General features: G+C 54.5%; 1 protein-coding gene across 4 annotated transcripts in view; it reads right to left on the reverse strand.

The window, feature by feature from the left end:
- Nucleotides 1-3,335: 3,335 nt before the first annotated feature.
- Nucleotides 3,336-18,205, reverse strand: part of PLEKHB1 (pleckstrin homology domain containing B1) — a 36,646-nt gene continuing 21,776 nt past the window's right edge. For all 4 annotated transcript variants that reach the window (XM_073334623.1, XM_073334632.1, XM_073334649.1 and 1 more), the window contains exons 6-7: nucleotides 7,933-8,035; nucleotides 3,336-4,424 (exon numbers count right to left, since the gene is read on the reverse strand). In XM_073334623.1, the coding sequence (XP_073190724.1) occupies nucleotides 4,288-4,424; nucleotides 7,933-8,035 (240 nt within the window). In that variant the 3' untranslated portion in view covers nucleotides 3,336-4,287. The remainder of the gene's footprint in view (nucleotides 4,425-7,932; nucleotides 8,036-18,205) is intronic.

Below are 18,205 nucleotides of genomic sequence, written 5' to 3' on the forward strand. Positions count from 1 at the left end.
CTTCCAAGATCTAGTCACCTACATGCTCAGTCAAACAGAAGTTGTAAGACTTCCTGTAATGATACCAGCTAGTAACTCGCCATAATGCTACCACCCCTTAGACACTAAATATGGGAAAGAAAGCAACAGATTATACACAGAGTAGTGAAGAACCACCTTTATTTGATCTAAATAGCCTTTATTTTCAAAATCTACATTAGTGGATTTATAGCAACAGTCACACAACAAAACTGTGCTCCTCGGCACACAAAAGGAGAAAGCAAAAGTGGCAAGGGAACATTGACATATTAGCATTAAAACACTAAAACCTCCTGTTAAGGACAGCTACTGTACCAATGTGAACCAAACCAGGTCAGAAGACACCTGGAGGGGATGGCTGGTGGCTACATCAAACAAACGCAGGAGACAGACAGCAAAACCCCCTCTTCTCTTCTCAGTCAGCCCCCATGCCTGTTGTTAGGGTTCCCCCCATTCCTACCACATCGCCAGTATTCACAGAAGCAAATACACTTAGCAGGGTCGCTGTCAACTCCTTTTAGGGCCAAACCGTGCCCTTGTTCCTCTGGAGTGCTGAGTAGGCAGCCCCAGCAGCCCAGCCAAGCAGCGATGCTCTGGGGCATTATCCCTGCACAGGGTAGATACAGGCAGGATAGTACTTTGCTCTTTCCACCCAGTGATTGCAGGTGCTGCCATGCCCACAACCCAGTTGGCCACACCCCCTTGAGGCCATGGAGCACTAGCCATTCCCCACCCTCTGGACTCAAGGGTGCCCCTGGCCACATACTGCTGGCAACCTGCAAGGGAGGAGAGTGGAAAATCCGTGCCCTGTGCCCTCTTAGCCTCCATTGCGCAGGTCGAGCTAGAATTGAAGCCTTCAATTGGATCTGAATGGGCTTGTTACAAAACTGAATGAGCAGGAACATTTTCAGGGTTTTTTTTTTTATATGTGACCAAATTGTTTTCTCCTATTTATGGAAACCGTCCCCTGCAGCATTTGCACCCCAGCACCACAGCTTTGTGCTAGGGCAAGACAACCAGAAAGGGAAAGTGACCAGAAACACGATGTGAAACTGACCAGTCCAGCTTCAGGGCCCAGGTTGGGCAAACATCCTCTCATCTTGCATGGCATCTCAGAGCCCAGGATCCTGCCCGAGCCTGAATGTCTACACTGCAATTTTACATCTCTGCAAGCCTGAGTCAGCTGATGGAGACCAGCACTGCTGACGAAAGCAGGAGTGGGTCTTAACAGCCTTGCAATTTAAATCATCTTAAACCAGTGGCTTTCAACCTTTCCAGACTACTGTACTCCTTTCAGGAGTCTGATTTGTCTTACCTACCCTAAATTTCACCTTACTTAAAAAATTACTTGCTTACACAAGCAGACATAAAAATACATGTGTCATAGCCACACTGTTACTGAACAATTGCTGACTGTTGCATTTTGTCTGTATGAAATTTTAGTTTGTATGGACTTCGTGAGTGCTTTTTATGTAGCCTGTTGTAAAATTAGGCAAGTAACTAGATGAGTTGATGTACCCCTGGACGATCTCTGCATACTCCTACGGGTACGTGTACCCCTGGCTGCCACTGAGCTAAGCTATTAGTAACAGACACAAGGGCTGTCTTTAAGTACATGGTTTATGTTTTCTGTGTCCCTTTAGCAGCACAGTAAATACCTCACAGTCTCTGAAATGGACAGTGTGGCTAAGGCTGATTGCTCATCCCCTTAACCCTGTCTGCAGGTGCACTCTTACCTAATGCACATAAGGAAATCACTTGTTGAATTGTAAACAATTCTGTCAGTTATCCTTGGGGAAAAGCCCTCACAGCAGCTGAATGAGAACGGTGCTGAGCTACTGGCCGGCACCTTTCTCCACTACACCAGATAAGGTCATGTGATGCTTTAGCTTTCACTGGGGTAAACCCAGGTCACGCCTTTGAAGTCAATGGAGCTGCTGCTGCTGTCTGACAGTGGGGCAAACAAGGTCAGAATCTGGCCCATGGTCTGTCTCCACTGTTATCCCTGATATCCTTAGAGGGGCTCTTTAAAATAGAATCCCACTGGGGGTTTAGCCCCACACTCATAACACAACTCCCCCTCTGGGAGCAATGCCTCAGGCCAGACGCATCAGCACTGCTGAAGCCACCAACCACACAGGGGCGAGGTGCGTTTGCAGGCGTCACTGTTACTAGAGGGTCGTGTTTCATTTCTGCAGCGCTTCAGATGTACAGCGGCATCACAGAACGCTTCACAGACAACACCCTGGGTGGTTCTGGACGTGCCAATATCAGTGAGCAACGGGGGTTACAACACAGTACCAGACAGTGCACGGGAAACGGCTAGGGTTAATGCCTGCTACTGGATTGCACTGGGTTCCTAGAAACCCTGTGGGGTGTAAAAACTGCCCCTTGCCACCCACAGATCTGCTAGGAGAGATGGGAAAACAGCCTGTTTTCCCTCAGCAATTTACATGGTGTCTGCCTGCCTCTTGGAATACAGGTGGGCACAGAATGGGCATACTGCCCCCCCACCCTTGTGCACACCCACTCCTGCCCGTGGCTGCACAATGGGCATACTGCCCCCCTCACCCTTGCATGTACCAAGTTCTGCCACTGGGCACAGATTGGGCATACTGCCCTCCACTCTTGCGTGTACCCACTCCCAAGGGTGGGCAGAGAATGGGCACCCTTGCACATGGCATAAAATAGGTATAATTTCTTCCTCCCATTCATCCCAGCCTGGGCCAATCTATTCTGCAGCTGCTTTCCCTCTTCGTGTCCTGGGGTCAAACCAGGGGCATTGCTCCTAGCAGGTGGTCAGTCTGGGGGCTCAAGCAGCCACGTGTGGAATTGGCCGTATAGTCAGGCACCCCCAGTGCAGGCTGTAGTGAAAAGCAGAAACCATCTAGAAGTGGCTGGAACCGGGCCAATGGGAGGGGCATGGCTTGTGCCTGCCACGTCCTATTCACTCACTGTCCTGCCGCCTTGAAGGGGGAGTAAGAGTTGAGCAGCATGGGGCCCTGGCATGGCCTGAGCATTGGCCATGAGCCCGTGAAAGGGCTGAACTTCACGCTCCTCCTGAATCCCCCTGCTGGCAGTGACCTGTGTGGCAGCGATCCCCTTCATGGCCTAGCGCTTTGGGGGTCCACCGCAGGGTTGCCACAAAGACCTCCCTTGTCCTGTCGCCTGGGGGTGGTATTCTCAGCCCCGGCAGCTCAGAGAGCAAGAGATGGGGCTGAGGGATAGACCGTAGGGGGAAGAAGGGACTGGGCGCTAACCAACAGGCCAGCCCCAGCACAAAGCACCGTGGGGGAAGGACAGAGGGCGTCATACACTTAGCGAGTGAGTCGTATCTTTTTAATAGGTGAGTGGAGTGTAACAGACGCTGGGTAAGCGTCAACATGCGCTGGTGTAAATAGGACACAGAAGGATTCGCGTGGCTCATGTCCAAGTACGTTTTACAGGTGGTGTGAAATACGCTGTAGACTTTGCCGATTGCTCTTCACTGTGCACTGGACCATATAGAATCACGTCTAAACTAAAATACCCTGGCCCCCTCTCCCCACAATGGGATGACTTCTGTGTTTCCTTTACACAGCTTGTCAGGCACATGTTCTATATATGTTACACACCTGAGGGGGGCTGCTACATAGGAAAGGGGCTGTTTCCTTATACTTCCTATTTAAGTCCAAGGAGGATTTCTTGTAAATGCAACGTATAAAACATCTGCAACTTACACAGCACTGGCCTGTACGCTACAGGGATCTGAAACCCATGGGCCAATCGAGACAGGATTCTCAGCTGGCGTAAGCTAGCATCACTGTACTGACATCAGTGGAATTAAATCCTCCTACACCAGCTAAGGATCTGGCTCCGTGCTCACCTCCTCTGTCCCTCTCTTCAGAGGAGGGCCAGGAGCAGAAGCTGTCATTTCGGAGTAGGAGACGACGCTGGGAGGTACCGGAGGTCTCTGCAGCGCTCTCTGCTTGGCCCTGGTCAAGGTCTGGTTGGGCAGGCACAGTGCCTAGGTCAGTGTGGGCCAGGGGCATCTGGAGTGTGTTGAGTGATCAGAAAATTTAATGACTGCTGGGTTAGGAGGCAAAGGAAAATTTATGCCACCAATGCACCTAGTCAGGCACGCCAAGCAAAGTGCAGACTCATTGGGGATGGGAGGGGAACCTTACAACGATCTATGTTATAGGGCATCGCCCCGCAGGCCTCCTGGAGGGAACCCAAACTTCTCGGTCAAGCGCTTGGTGCAGAGGCGTCCCGCAGGCGAGTGAGTTCCTAGAACCAGCACGGCATCCACATGAAGGATCCCAGGGCGGCCCCGGTGGCGGCACCAGCCAGCAGGCCCAAAGCCATCTGGTCTCCCGACACGCGGTAGGGGTCCTCGCGGACAATCACATGAGTCACTCCAGGTGCTGAGGGGCAAAGACAAAAGGAGATGCAGGGTGAACATGGAGGAGGGTGCCCAGGGACACCATTGTTCCTGCAGCCCTGTGCAAGAGGAGTGAACCTACAGCAGCACCGAGCTTACGCAGGGACTTCACCAGGACCTGGGGAGCGCTGCTTCTCGCTCTCAACACCAGGGTACGGTGTGATCTGAGCTGCTGGGGGACAGGGGGAGACCTGGGTTCTGCTTTGGGGCATTTGATGAGAGCCTGGGCAGGGTTCGTGATGCATTGCTTGCTTGGCTAGTTAAACTGTGAGGGTGTGTCCTTCCTGCTTGAGCTGACAATCTCCTGGAGCAGTGAGCAATATAGGGCTTATGACACACAGTGCAGTATTTGTTTCCACCCAGCAGGGTGCGGTAGCGCGCACACAAGCCATGGTGACTGAGCCTTGAACAAAACAAAGGCAACACCTCTCTTCCACTTCTGAATAAGCCAATCAAGTGAACCAGTTGCTCTAATAATCAGGAAAGCATAAACGCACTTTCTGCAGGAACCAGCTGCCCAGGAGACGTAAGCCAGGAGCTCTTGGCTCTGAGCTTCCGCGGGGCCTTGTGTGTGTACAGCTGTGTTGCCTCACGCACCACCCCAGAGCTGGGTCCGCTGCTCAGGTACTGCCTGGTGCGAGTCTGGAATCTCCCAGCTGGGCAAGCCAGGGGCCAGATTCCCTGATGGTGGGCGGGTTAACATGCCCATGATAGGACCAAGCAGGACCTGGGCTTGCCGTGACACAGCACCCCTCTGAGCTGCACAGATGCCGCGCTTCAGAGCGCGGCTCGCCCTGAGGCAGGGCATGCGGCCTCTCCACCTCCAGGTTCCTGCCAGAGATGAGGAAACAGCTTTAATTTAATTTCTGATGTATATTCCCACTGCAGGGCCTGCATCCTTCCTTCCGGCAGGGACAGGGACAGGGACGGCTGCCTGAGCCCTGTGCAGATCCACCCCTGCCAGAGGTCCCAGGCCATTCAGGGCTGGCCCCCTGCACTGCTGTGGCGAGCCAAGAGCCCATCTGCATCCAGGCTGTGACAGCTTGGCTCCGAAGTCGCGGGTGCAGCCAGGGCAGTTCCAGGTTGGTGCCACCAGATGTCACCCTATCATTAGGGATGTGGCTCGACGGGAGGGGGAGCAGCCGGGCACCCAGGGATTTGGCTCCTGTAAATGTCTGACAAGCTCAGGCTCTGATGGGAAGCTGCTACACCCCCCACGCCCGCCCCCAGTCGGTCATGTGTCCTAGCCACAGCTTCCCTCTGCTCTCAGACTAGCACACTGGCTCCAGGGCAGCGGATCCTGGGACCCTTCAGCCTGGAGGAGAGAAAGCGGCAGCTGCCCACTGCTTGGCAGGGGGTTAATTCTGAAACAACGTCCCATGGAACATCCCTGCTTCTCTGGCTTAGCTACTCAGTAACACCTCCAAGCCCAATCCCCCATCCCAGCCTGATCCCCCGTCCCAGCCCCAGCAACCCCCCGACCCGATTCCCCCATCCCAGCCCCAGTCACTCCCCCCCAGCCCGATCCCCCGTCCCAGCCACAGCCCGATCCCTCATCCCAGCCCCAGCAGCATCCCCATCCTGGTCCCCTGTCCCGGGCCCAGTAGCACCCCCAGATGGATTCCCCCCCCCCCCAGCCCCAGTATTATCCCTCAGCCCGATCCCCAGCCCAGTCCCTAGCCCCAGTAACACCCCCCAGCTAGCCCCAAATCCAGCATCTGTAACTCCTCAGCGAGTCTTCACTGCCAGCACCAGTAACCCCCCATCCAGCTGCCCCTCCCAGTACCAGTCACACTCTGGGGCAACCCCCTCCCAGCATCACTAACTCCTTCCCCAGCCAGTCTCCACTGCCAGCACCAGCCATCCAACCCAGGCCACATTCCCAGCACCAGTAACCCCCAAGCCAGACCCTCTGCCAGCACCAGTAACCCCCCAGCTAATCCCCTCTCAGCACCAGTACCCCCCCAGCAATCCCCCTCAGCCAGCACCAGTAACCCCCCAGCTAATCCCCTCTCAGCACCAGTATCCCCGCAGCAATCCCCCTCAGCCAGCACCAGTAACCCCCAAGCCAGACCCTCAGCCAGCACAGTAACCCCCCAGCTAATCCCCTCTCAGCACCAGTAACCCCCCAGCCAGCCTCTCTGCCTCAACCAGCCCCCCAACCCAGACTACAAACACAAATCCCCCATCCAGCACCAGTAAGTCTCAGGCAGCCCCCACTTCCAGTGCCAATAAAAACCCCAGCATCACCCTCCACCCCAGACCACCCATCCAAGGCCGGCACATCCCAGCCCCCCCAGCCAGCCCCCTCCCAGGACCAATAAACCTCAGTTTTCAGCCCCTGCCCAGCACTGGTCCCCATGCCAGTACCATCCAGCCTCACCAGCCCCACATCCAGCACCCACCCAGCTACTGAAGAACAGCCTTGCCCAGTCAGCGGCCTCTGTGCACTGCATTTGCTGGGTCTCAGGCCAGTCCACACCTGGAACTAACTGGTGTCCCTGTTGGCAGCCAGAGCAGAGAGGCCAAGGACTACACAGAATGAACTCCTCTCCCTTCCTATGAGATGGTCGATATTGGGCCAGGGTGAGGCAGCAGCTGTTACCCATTAGGAAACAGACAGAGCATCAGTCTCTAGTCCTGTCTGTCTAGGTTCATAGGGCCAGATTTCCAAGGTAGTTAGGTGCCTAACGATGCAGAGAGGAGCCTGGCAGGATGTTCAATGGGCCTCTACCTGCGTCTCTAGGGGCCTAAATCCCTTTAAAAATCTGGCCCCATAGATTTTAAGGCCAGAAGGGACTGTAATGAGGTTCTGATGCTGGTGTCCACCACCATGGTATCTCAGCACCTTTCAAAAGCAGGAAGTGTCCATCCAGCACCTTTTGCAAGCAGTAAATTCAACGCATTTATGTTACATTAAATACGTGAAGGGAATATAATGTTTTGCAAATGACTCCAGGAATGGCCCAGAAGTCTGCAGCAGCGCTGCTGTGCAATGCAATTTGGACCAGTGCTAGACTACCGTAGGAATTTAATTTTTAAATTAAAAAAAATATTGGCTTCTTTATAAACTGTCCCATTTTAGCTTTAAGAGATGATGCCAAGTAACTAATGAGCTGTGACCTTTTGTCCTTTCCTGGTGAAGCTAGGCACAGAATTGAATTCTACCTAGAGTTACAAAACTCAAGAAATGTATTTCCTGAAGGAATTAAGCGTCCTCTTCTGCTTTATGCACAGAAATAAGCAAAACCCTCAGTAAATTAATAAGAATGATACTGTGGCTTGACTGGCTGGGGTGTAAATGGGCCCTGCGCTCTAGAGGTTGAAATCTGAACACCTGTCAAGTAAATAACACGGGTGTCTAAATCTGCTCCGTTTCCTGCAGGCTGGGTGCAGCCCTCTGGATCCTGGCCGGTTGCTAACCCCCCGCCTCATTGGGGCCCCCCCCAACAGTGTGGGCTGTGGGGAGGCCATGATGGGGAAACACATACCTCCGTACTGGTTGCCATAGTATCCCGAGCTGACGTACATGGTCTGGTGGGAGTCCAAGGGAACTGTCTGGTAATAGTCGTCATACGGGTTGTACATATGGACCTACACGAGGAGGGCAACACAGATGTTAGACCCAACGGTGATGCCTTGCCACCTGCTCCTGACTCTGCCTCACCCTCATGGTCAATAGCGTTTGCAGCATGGCAGGGCACGGACGTCTTTCCAAACTTGCTCCTGTCACCAGTAATTCTACAAACCCCAACGCCCCAGTATCTGGACCCCTGGGAACTATCTTTACATCGGATGGTGGCACGCTGCATTGCTTCTGTAGGCCAAGCTCACTGCCCACATCAGGGTTCCTTTGATCTCTCCATTCCCCCACAAGCTCCCTTCCATCCCACCTCCTCCCTCATGCCAGGGGCTGTGACCCCCCCCATTTCTCTCTCCCCCCTACCAGGGTCCCCCATTTCCTGCCCAGTGCCAGCGGCCCTGATTCCCCTTTCCCCCCACCATTCTTATTTCTTTTCCTTCTGTCTGGCAGATAAGTCATTCAGGGTGCCAACATTTTTAACCCTATTGGGATGACGGGCAGAGCTTAGCTGAGGGGTCAGCTGGGGGTCTTGTTATGCTGGAAGATGTTAACGGTGCCATCAACTGGTTCTTTGCTTTCTAGACAATTACAGACCTGGCTAAAGCTGCTAGCTCTGCTAACCAGATGCCAGGGGCTCTGTGTCTCCCGCATTTCTTTCATCCGGTTTTTCCATTTTGCATCAAACTCAACAGGGTTCTGCTCACTGAGGCCTAGCATGTTCCCTGAAATCTTACAATTGATTGGCTGTAGCATTCAAAACTTATTGTTACATCCAAACTGACCCCATTGCGGCTGAATGTAGGATCGCGCTTCACTTGGCCAATTATGGTAAGCCCTCGAGGCCCCAGCTGAGATCAAGGCCCCCTTATACCAGGCACTGAAGGTACAGATAGTAAGAGACAGTCCTTGCCACAAAAAATTTAGTCTAAATAGACAAAGGTCAGGAGGGGAAACTGAGGCACAGGAACAAGAACAGACTTGCCCAAGGTCACTGAGCAGGCTACTGCCAGAGCTGGGCCTAGAACCCAGCTCTCTGGGGAACACACTTGCACTACTGGGAAGAAAGAATTCAGGGGGCAACACAACCCCAGCTCAGGTGGGTGAGTCTCTCTCTCTCTCATGCACCCCCCGCCCCATGTTTGAAAAGCACACAGCATCCAATCATCAGCCTCAGCTGCAGCGTGTGCTTAACAAAATGTCCTCCAGCAACCAGACGTGCAGCAAGAGCGAGCGAATGCTGCTGCTGCAGCCCAGATTTCCTGCTGGGGTTTCTGTGCACAGCCCTCTGCAGAACCCATCTCCCCCAGTCTGTCCTGGGCATTTGATCTGTATTGAATTGCTCATTTCTGCGGCTGAAGCCTCAGGAGAGGAATTAATGCAGATTAGCAGCTCTCTGCTCTGTGCCTCCTATTAAAATGTATTTATTTGTACCTCGGGAGTCTGCTCAGGGAGGCTGTTAATGATGTGAGAGCTTAAACTGGTTTTAAATGGTTCCGCTCTCCTTCAGACTGATTTACAGACGTCCCGCAGAAGGGCCCCGAGACCTGAGGGTGCGTCTACTCTGCAAGCTGGAGGCGTGATGTACCCAGGGTGCCGGGCGGGCAAGGCGAGCCTGGGCAGCTGCCCCTGCTATTGTTACTCGAGCTAGCTTTGATCTGACTTGATTAAAACTAGCTGTTATCTCTACACATGCTGCAGTGCAGCTAAAACCGCCAGCTGGAGCCAACGGGAAAATTCCCCATTAAGAGGGGCAGGATCAGGGCCTAAAACAGTCAATGCGTGAAGAGGCCACACTAGGTACACTGCAGTCTGAAGGGGCGCACCCCCCACGAACAAATCACACGTGCAAGGAACGGTCGTGCCCTGTGTTACTGGCCCAACAGGCCGCAGCAAAGCACACAGCACTAGCTACTGGTGCTGCGTGTGGTCGAGTGGACTGAGGATGGGACTGAGAGGCAGGAGTGCTGGGTTTCATTCCTGCCTAACCAGCTGCTGTGTACCGAGGGCCAGCGTGGGAGGAAACCTGCCGCTTGAGCGGGGCACACGTTTGGCCTAAAGGAAGGACGGAAGCTGGATGTGAGCGAGGTGACAGCAAAGGGTTAAGAGAGAGCTGTGAAGTCACAGCTTGAGGCAACGGCCTCCATTGCCAATGTGCTAGGGCACCTGGCTACAAGCTGGCCCTCTCCAGGGATGATTAAAGCACAACCCAACAGATGAACTCCCGCCTGTGTCCTTGGACTGTCCAGAATCAGGGATGCTGGTAAGGTCCCTGCTGGAAACCGTGCCCTGGCCCAGCTGGACGTGTGGCTTAGCCAGGCCTCTGATGGATTAGATTTGGCCATCGGCACAGACAGCCGCTCACCCCAAGGGCTCAGAGCCTGAACGTGACCAGCAGTTTGTGCTGATTTCTCTTACACACGCGGCTCCAGCAGATGGGTTCAGAGAGCAGCTGGATTTCTTCAGGGGTCCTCACAGATAGCGTCACCTCGACCAGCCCCGGTAACGTACTGAGCGTTCCGAGCGATGGGAGGACACAGCACGAAACCCTCAGCCAGGCCGAACACAGACACGCGCGTTCCGGAGCAGAGACATGCCGGCTGCGGACAGCATAGGGATCCCTCGGTCACAGCACGAGTGCGTGGAGCGCAGCTCGCTTTCCTCTGACAGCCAGTGCAACAAGCATGAGTGTTAGAGCTGGAGGTGGGAGCTTGACTGATGGCCCTGGAGACGGAAACCTCCCGTATCCACACAGACAGCAGGGGATGCCTCTCCAGCCTGGACTGTGCCTCGGAGAGGGCTCCGACTCCGTGGCCCCATCAGTCCTGGGCCTCTCCCCAAGGCTGCCAGTTAGCTCCAGTTGTGGGGGTGAATTTGTGTGGGTGGCGGCTGTCCACCAGGTGCTGGGCTGAGCTCCCCAACCAGTCCACATACAGCTCTCAGAGCAGTCACCCTGACAAGACTTAGCCACCACCGACCTGGGATGGCTGGACAACCAGGCACCGTGGTGCTGAAAGGCCTCCTGACCTACTCTCTCTATTGGTATTGCAGTAGCTGCTTGCTGAGGGTGGGGCCCCACTGTGCCAGGGGCTGTACATACACCGAGGGAGAGGCTCTGCCCCAAAGTGCAAGCAGTCTAGCCAGAGAAGACAAAGGACACAGGGAGGGCCAGCCTGGATCAGACCCAGCAGTTATCTGATCCAGAGGCCGGTCTGTGACAGCGGCCAGTAGCAGATGTCTCAGAAGAGGGTGTAAGAGCCCCACAGTGGGGAGATGTGGCTGCCTGCCCCATGTTCGCTCTCACCCTGGTTTCTAATAGCCAGGGCTTGGCTACAACATTTTCATTATTAATTCAGCAAAGGGTGGGAGACAGGCAATCGTATTATCCCCATTGTACAGATGGCAAGTCTGCAGCAGCCCGGATGGGCAATGGAGACCAAACGACGTGCTCAGGGTCACACAGGGAGGCTGTGGCAGAGCAGAGCGCCCAGAGTCCCTGTCTTGTGCCCTAATTACAAGACTGCACTCCCGCCCCTCCATTACCAGGTGCTGGAGTGCTCTGCTCAGGCACTGCGGGGTTAGCTGGGCTACCCCGGGAGCAGCACTGCACTTTGATTCAGCCCACTGGCCAGTACCTTTCTTTGTGAAACTCAGGCAGCAATAAACCCCCATCCATGCCAGCGGCACAAGAGCCCAGCACCTTACGGGGTGCCCTGGGGTGTGGAACTGATCACTGCATCTCTGCCAGCGGCCTCTGGCCACTGACTTTGTGGCAGTGGTCTCCAAACTGGGGTGCACACACCCCAGGGGGTGCGCAAGATGATCCCAAGGGGTGCCAGACGGCACTCCGCTGTTTCTTTTTTTCGGCAGCAGCTCTGCCCGTCCACGGCTGGTGTTCCCCTCCGGCGGCGCGTCTGCGGCAGGTCTTCCGTTCTTCTTCCATCGGCAGCACATCTGCGGCAGGTCTTCCCGTCTTTACCCTGGGGGTGCGAGAGCCAAAAAGTTTGGAGACCACTGCTTTATGGAGCACTCAGTGGGAGCGAACAATAGTCCAGAGTGAAATGTGGCCGAGGCGAGAACCCATGCAATGACCTGGCCACCTCCAGGCCCCCCAGCTTGGGGAGGGGGAGGGGGGTGACTCAGTGAATAATTCAACCAGGGGAAAATATGATTAGAAAGCAGAGGTTTGAGACAGGAGGTGAATGGCATCCCCATGGAAACACATGGCCAGAGCCATCCCCCGAACCTCAAGCTGGGATGCATCAAAAGGAATCCCAAATTGCCAGCAGCTGCCTCCCTCCCACCTCCTTAAAATGCCCTGCCCCATCCTTCCCCATCCTTCCCCATGGGCTAGACTCAGTGGTTCACGGACATGGCTCAAGTGGCTCATACCGCAGGGGCCGGGTGCCAGTAAAGAATCTCATTGTCCGTGGGTAGCCCTCGCCACAGACTATGGGCTGGTCTTGCTGCCCGGGAGCCACAGACAGCAGGGAATGGAGAGGAACGAATGTCCTCAGCCCCTGCCCTACGGGAGGGTCAGGTCCCAGAACTGGCTAGTATGGAGCGTGCCAGGGAGGGGCAATACCAGGGCACCTGCGAGAGGGTGTACGTCAGTGCCAGATGGACCAAAGGGGAACGGACGGTCTCCGACCAAGGGGCTGGAGGCTAGTCTAGCTTCTCACCCCAGGGCAGCGTTGGGGAAACCAGCATGCCTGCTGCCTGTTCTGCCAATGATCAGCGCGCAGCAATGCCTGGCATTAACGATTGGCACAAAACACTCCCCTTGTACAGAGCATAGGCCACCATGCAAGGCAGGCGTGGCTGACAGACACGCCTTCCCTCCATGTGGGTGTAGAATCGCACAGGATGGAGCCAGCAAAGGGCTTCAGGATGGAGCCCCGGCCCAGCCTGGCCTCCCCCTGCCCTGCAACCTTCAAACAGGACTCGCTGTCTACACAGCCTGCAGGGGCAGAATGGTATTAAAAGGCCAAGCTGGGAAACGAAGCCATTCGTGGCCGAGCCGGACAGGTTTCCTGCTGACTGGGGAGATGCTGCCAGGCAACTGGTGGAGTTGGTGAGTGGCCACTTAATGGCACTGCTGTGCCCCCATCGAATGGCCTCCCTACGGGGTGGCTATCACAGGGCCTGACTGGTGAGCTGCAGGAGAGGCAGCCCCGCTGGGTGGGTGGCTTTAGCACAGAGGCAGCGGTCTATCATAGGGCTGCGTTGTTCAGGGGCTGCCTGCGCTGCTACACCCGCCTGTATACCAGGCTGCTCTCTCCTCCTACAGCCCATTCATCGGGTCAGTTTAAATCCTCTACATCTCTCCCCACAGGAGCGGCCGTGTAGGCACCTCAGGGCCCCACTGGGGCTGGCTGCTTCCTCCATGGGGTCCAGCACAGTCTGCCTGCTCCTGCATCGTCATGGCCCAAGCCCGAGAGCAGCCGTGACACAGGAACAAGGGCAGTCTGGAGAGCATGGTTCTGTTCCCGGTTCCGGCCTGCTGTGAAATTTCGGGAAAGTCATTAAGGCCCAAACATACTGAACTAGCCTCTGATTCTGGGTGCCCAGCTGGAGCCATCCCAGGCCTGCTGTCAGTAGGAGGAAAGGGTGCTCAGCCACTCTGACAAACAGATCCTGGCTTCATTTGCCTGCTCTGCCACAGAATCCCTCTGTGACCTTGGGCAAGTCACTTAGCCTAACCAACGCCTCAATGCCCCAGCTGTAAAATGGGGGAGATAATCCGTCCTTCCTCCACCTGTTACCTGGCTGGGTTATGTAGACAGTAAGCTCTCCAGGGCGGCGGCTGCTCCTTACTCTGAGGTCGTACAGTGCCTGGCGCAACAGGGCCTCTAGGTACTACTGTAATACCTCTAATAAATATTCCTGCATTCCCTGGTGCAACTGGGGCTGAGGGGACTGTAGCAATAAAACACAAGAAAGCACGAAGGGGTGAATTTTAAGTCTCTCACACACACACACCCCTCCAACCCCCTTAAATCTTCCTTCTCCACGATCCTGCAGCAGATGTTTTGGGGGCATTGACGTCCTTGAGAACAAGGAGGATTTGAGGAGGCAAAAGCAGTGGTGCTGGAGAGGAAGGGGTTTCTGAGCCAGCCTGCACCAAGCACCACATCAATATTACAGACACAAAGAAAGGGAAGGCTGCAGCTGGTGCGCGGCTGTGCTCTGGGAACACGCTTACCCTTCTAATGTATGGGGAGCCACGGGGAAGGGATTTTAGTCCCATCTCAAGGAAACATCGTGAATTCAGCATCCTCCTGCCCTAAGACAAGGGTCCAGGGAGGAGATTCCATCTGCACTGCAAACGCCTGCCATTCGCTGCTAGGGGATCCATTCAAAGCAAAGGGCCGAGTCACTGCGCTCCAGCAGGGTCCCGCCAACAAAAGCAGGGCCGGTGTGGCTAAGACCTCCCAAACTCATTCCACTCGTGGAACTTTAGCTTTCAGCTGCATGCACAGGTCCCATAGGCTAGCTGTGGTGTCCGGGGCCCGGGTTAGGACACGGGGCCCCTCAACTAAGTCTGGTGGTGTAAACAGGACTATACGCTTAGGCCCCCAATTCTGGGCTCTGCTGTAGCCCCTTAGCTGAGCTGCCATTTAGGGGCCGCACAGTTGGTTTAACCAGCCACCAGCGGTGGTGGTGGGGTAGGGGGGATTCCCAGGCAGACACAGAGCAGCTGGAATGCGCCTACATCTTGGTTTACTGGGATATATAAGGGGAGGAATATGACCAAAGCATTCTCAGGTCCAGCTCTTATAGGCAGAGTAGCCCACGGTGGCCTGTTCAAAGTCACCACAAGTTCAGGTAGCCCCCGAGGCTGCTCTAATTTATGCTGGGGGCTGGGCAAGCACCTGCCTAAGGCCAGAATTTGTAAGGCACAAAAGCTGGCTTATAGGCATTTGGGGCCCCACTCCCTGGGTCTGTGTCTCTCACAATCGGGGCCTTAGAACTCAGCAGAGCCGCAGCAAAGCTTGGGAACACGGCTCAAAGGTCCATCCTCACAGTGCTGTAAGACTGACGATATTTTAACTACAGCAGGGAGCTAGCGCCTGGTCACGGGACCGCCCAACGGGGTAGCGGGTGTAGTGGACAAGGCCTAACCTGGACATCTTAAAACAGGCCAAAAAAAACAAAAACAAGTCACGAGTCAAACAAGTTTTGGAAGCCTCAGCTGCAGCCGCCCCCACTTGGGAGGAGTCTGCTGCAGAGTGTCAGACCCTCCGCCATTTGCTCTCCTCCCAATCCGCTCGGGCTGCAGGGGAAGCCACCGTTCAGGGCCCTGAACTTGCCACCGAGCAGCAAACTGGACTCTGAGCTCGGACAGAAATCAATGCCCAGCCATGGCCTTGGAGCTCCCCTGAAGTTGCCCTCTCTCTGCTGAACTCAAAAGAGTAGAACAGTCTCTTTCTCCTCATGGCTAGTGGTCATGTGCCAGGCTAACGGGTTTCAATACTAACAACCAACTATCAAACACGGCCATTGGGCCCTGATAGACCCCGGCCTGGAACCTCCTAGCCAGGAGGAGAATCCAGCTCTTGTTTATTAGCCTGCCTGGCTGGAGTGAACCAAGCCTGCTGCAGTTTCCACGATATGCATCTGAAGAAGTGAGCTGTAGCTCACGAAAGCTTATGCTCTAATAAATTGGTTAGTCTCTAAGGTGCCACAAGTCCTCCTTTTCTTTTTGCAAGTCACTTCACACACCCAGCAGGACAGGGCCTAATTAGCAGCTCCTCTGCTGAAGAGGCAGCTTCAAAGTGGGCCTTTGCTCAGTGCTGATGCAAAGAGGTCAGGCCAGGGAGAGAGGCCAGAGCATGGCAAGGCAATTAAAATCTCTTGCGTCCCTCTTGTGTGTACAAGCTGGGAAGGCCGGGGCCCAAGGCCCACCGACGCCAGGCCTGGTTTTGGCAGAAATCCAGGTGTGTGTTTGAAGCAGGGAGGGCCAGCAATGTGGAGGCAGGCTTTTTATCTTGACAAGGTCTGTGTGAAATGAGAGCCTGCCTTTACCCTCAACCTTCTAGTCTTTGCTCCTGTGTGTGATGGGAGACTGCACGGGGCAGTGAGGACGTTGCACTTCAGAAGCAAAGCGCATCCATGTGTCACAGCCCAGGCCAGAGAGCGGCAGGAGCAGATGACCTTGTGCAGAGACAGAGGTCATTTAATCCAAGAACAAACCCAGAGAAGAATCACCCCTCCCCACCCCCACCCACCCACTTACTTGTCTTTCCCCGAGTTCCAGGAAGACAAAGGAAATAACCCGTTTCCCTTTCCCCATGCAGCACCATGCCCCTGGATGCCTGACCTTGAGAGAGCCAGGGATGGGATGGGACAGAGCAACAGGACAACACCCTTCCGCCCTCAAGCTCCAAGATGCGCAGCATAAATCAATACACTGATCAGCCTCACACAGCCCACACTGGCTTTTGTGCACCAGTCACCTGTGTTTTAATCTCCTTCTCCCATTCATCTCGCTCAATACACAATTAGATTGAGTGTGCTGGGGGGTTCGGGGGGGGGGAGGGGAAGAGACAACCAAAGGTTATCTGCCTCACGTTCTTATTCACTTTGATGCACACTCTCCTTCAATTCAATTGATGCTCTCCTTTAATTCATCTCTGTCAGCCCAGGTTTGAGACACTCCTGCTCTCTGGGTCTCCAATGTAAGCATCACAGCATTAGATCATTTCCTAGTGGTACAGGGAATCTTGGGCAAGTCTCTCTGTGCCTCAGTTCCCCATCTGTACAATGGGGATAACAGCCCTGCCGCACCTCCCAGGGTGTAGCGAGGATGCACACATGGTCTGCATCACCAGTTCAGAGCGCATGTGGCTAGGACAGGCAGAAGACTCAGACTCCTGGGTTTTCCCCCCAGCACTGTCACTGACTTGCTGTGTGGCCTTGAGCAGGTCACTTAACCCTCTCTGTGCCTCTTCTGTAAAATGGGGATGATACTGACATCCACCTGCCTGCAAGATCCTCAGCTAAGAGGTGTTGCAGGCTTGTAACTTAGAGCTGCCTTCCAACAGTGCAGAAAGCTCTGCCTTCTCCTAGCCACAGCACTTGGCTGCTTCCTCCCTGTGTCCCTTTGCCTTCGCTTCCACTGTGTGACTGAACATAGGAAAACTCATTATCTGCTGCAAACATAGCTTCAGGCCCCTCTCCAAAAAAGCCCTGCTAGGGTCAACCATTGATCCCCAGCATGCGCCAGCTCAGCAGCAAACGTCTCTTTCTTCCCAGCCCAGCTACCAGGAGACTTCTGTTTCCTTGCTGCTGGATTCCCCACATTAAAGATGCTAACAGCTCCTTCCTCATCAGGGCTGGCTCATTTTGTTCCGGAGTGAACTGGAGACAATGGGAACTAGCCTCTTCTAACAGCTCTCAAATTCGCTGTCATCCCACGTGTTAACCTGCAGCCCCTGCCTCCACCAGGCAGAGAGGGAGAAGACTGGAAGAGGAGGAGTCACAGCCATGGGGAAACACAGCTCCAGTGCCCCTCCAAAACACCTCCCCGCCCCCAACCAAGGGCTAGTGGGGCAAGACACAACAAGGATCATAGAATCATAGAATATCAGGGTTGGAAGGGACCCCAGAAGGTCATCTAGTCCAACCCCCTGCTCAAAGCAGGACCAATTCCCAGTTAAATCATCCCAGCCAGGGCTTTGTCAAGCCTGACCTTAAAAACCTCTAAGGAAGGAGATTCTACCACCTCCCTAGGTAACGCATTCCAGTGTTTCACCACCCTCTTAGTGAAAAAGTTTTTCCTAATATCCAATCTAAACCTCCCCCACTGCAACTTGAGACCATTACTCCTCGTTCTGTCCTCTGCTACCATTGAGAACAGTCTAGAGCCATCCTCTTTGGAACCCCCTTTCAGGTAGTTGAAAGCAGCTATCAAATCCCCCCTCATTCTTCTCTTCTGCAGGCTAAACAATCCCAGCTCCCTCAGCCTCTCCTCATAACTCATGTGTTCCAGTCCCCTAATCATTTTTGTTGCCCTTCGCTGGACTCTCTCCAATTTATCCACATCCTTCTTGAAGTGTGGGGCCCAAAACTGGACACAGTATTCCAGATGAGGCCTCACCAATGTCGAATAGATGGGAACGATCACGTCCCTCGATCTGCTCGCTACGCCCCTACTTATACATCCCAAAATGCCATTGGCC

The sequence above is a fragment of the Lepidochelys kempii genome, chromosome 1 (assembly GCF_965140265.1).
Source record: "Lepidochelys kempii isolate rLepKem1 chromosome 1, rLepKem1.hap2, whole genome shotgun sequence".
In the NCBI taxonomy this organism is placed as follows: domain Eukaryota; kingdom Metazoa; phylum Chordata; order Testudines; family Cheloniidae; genus Lepidochelys; species Lepidochelys kempii.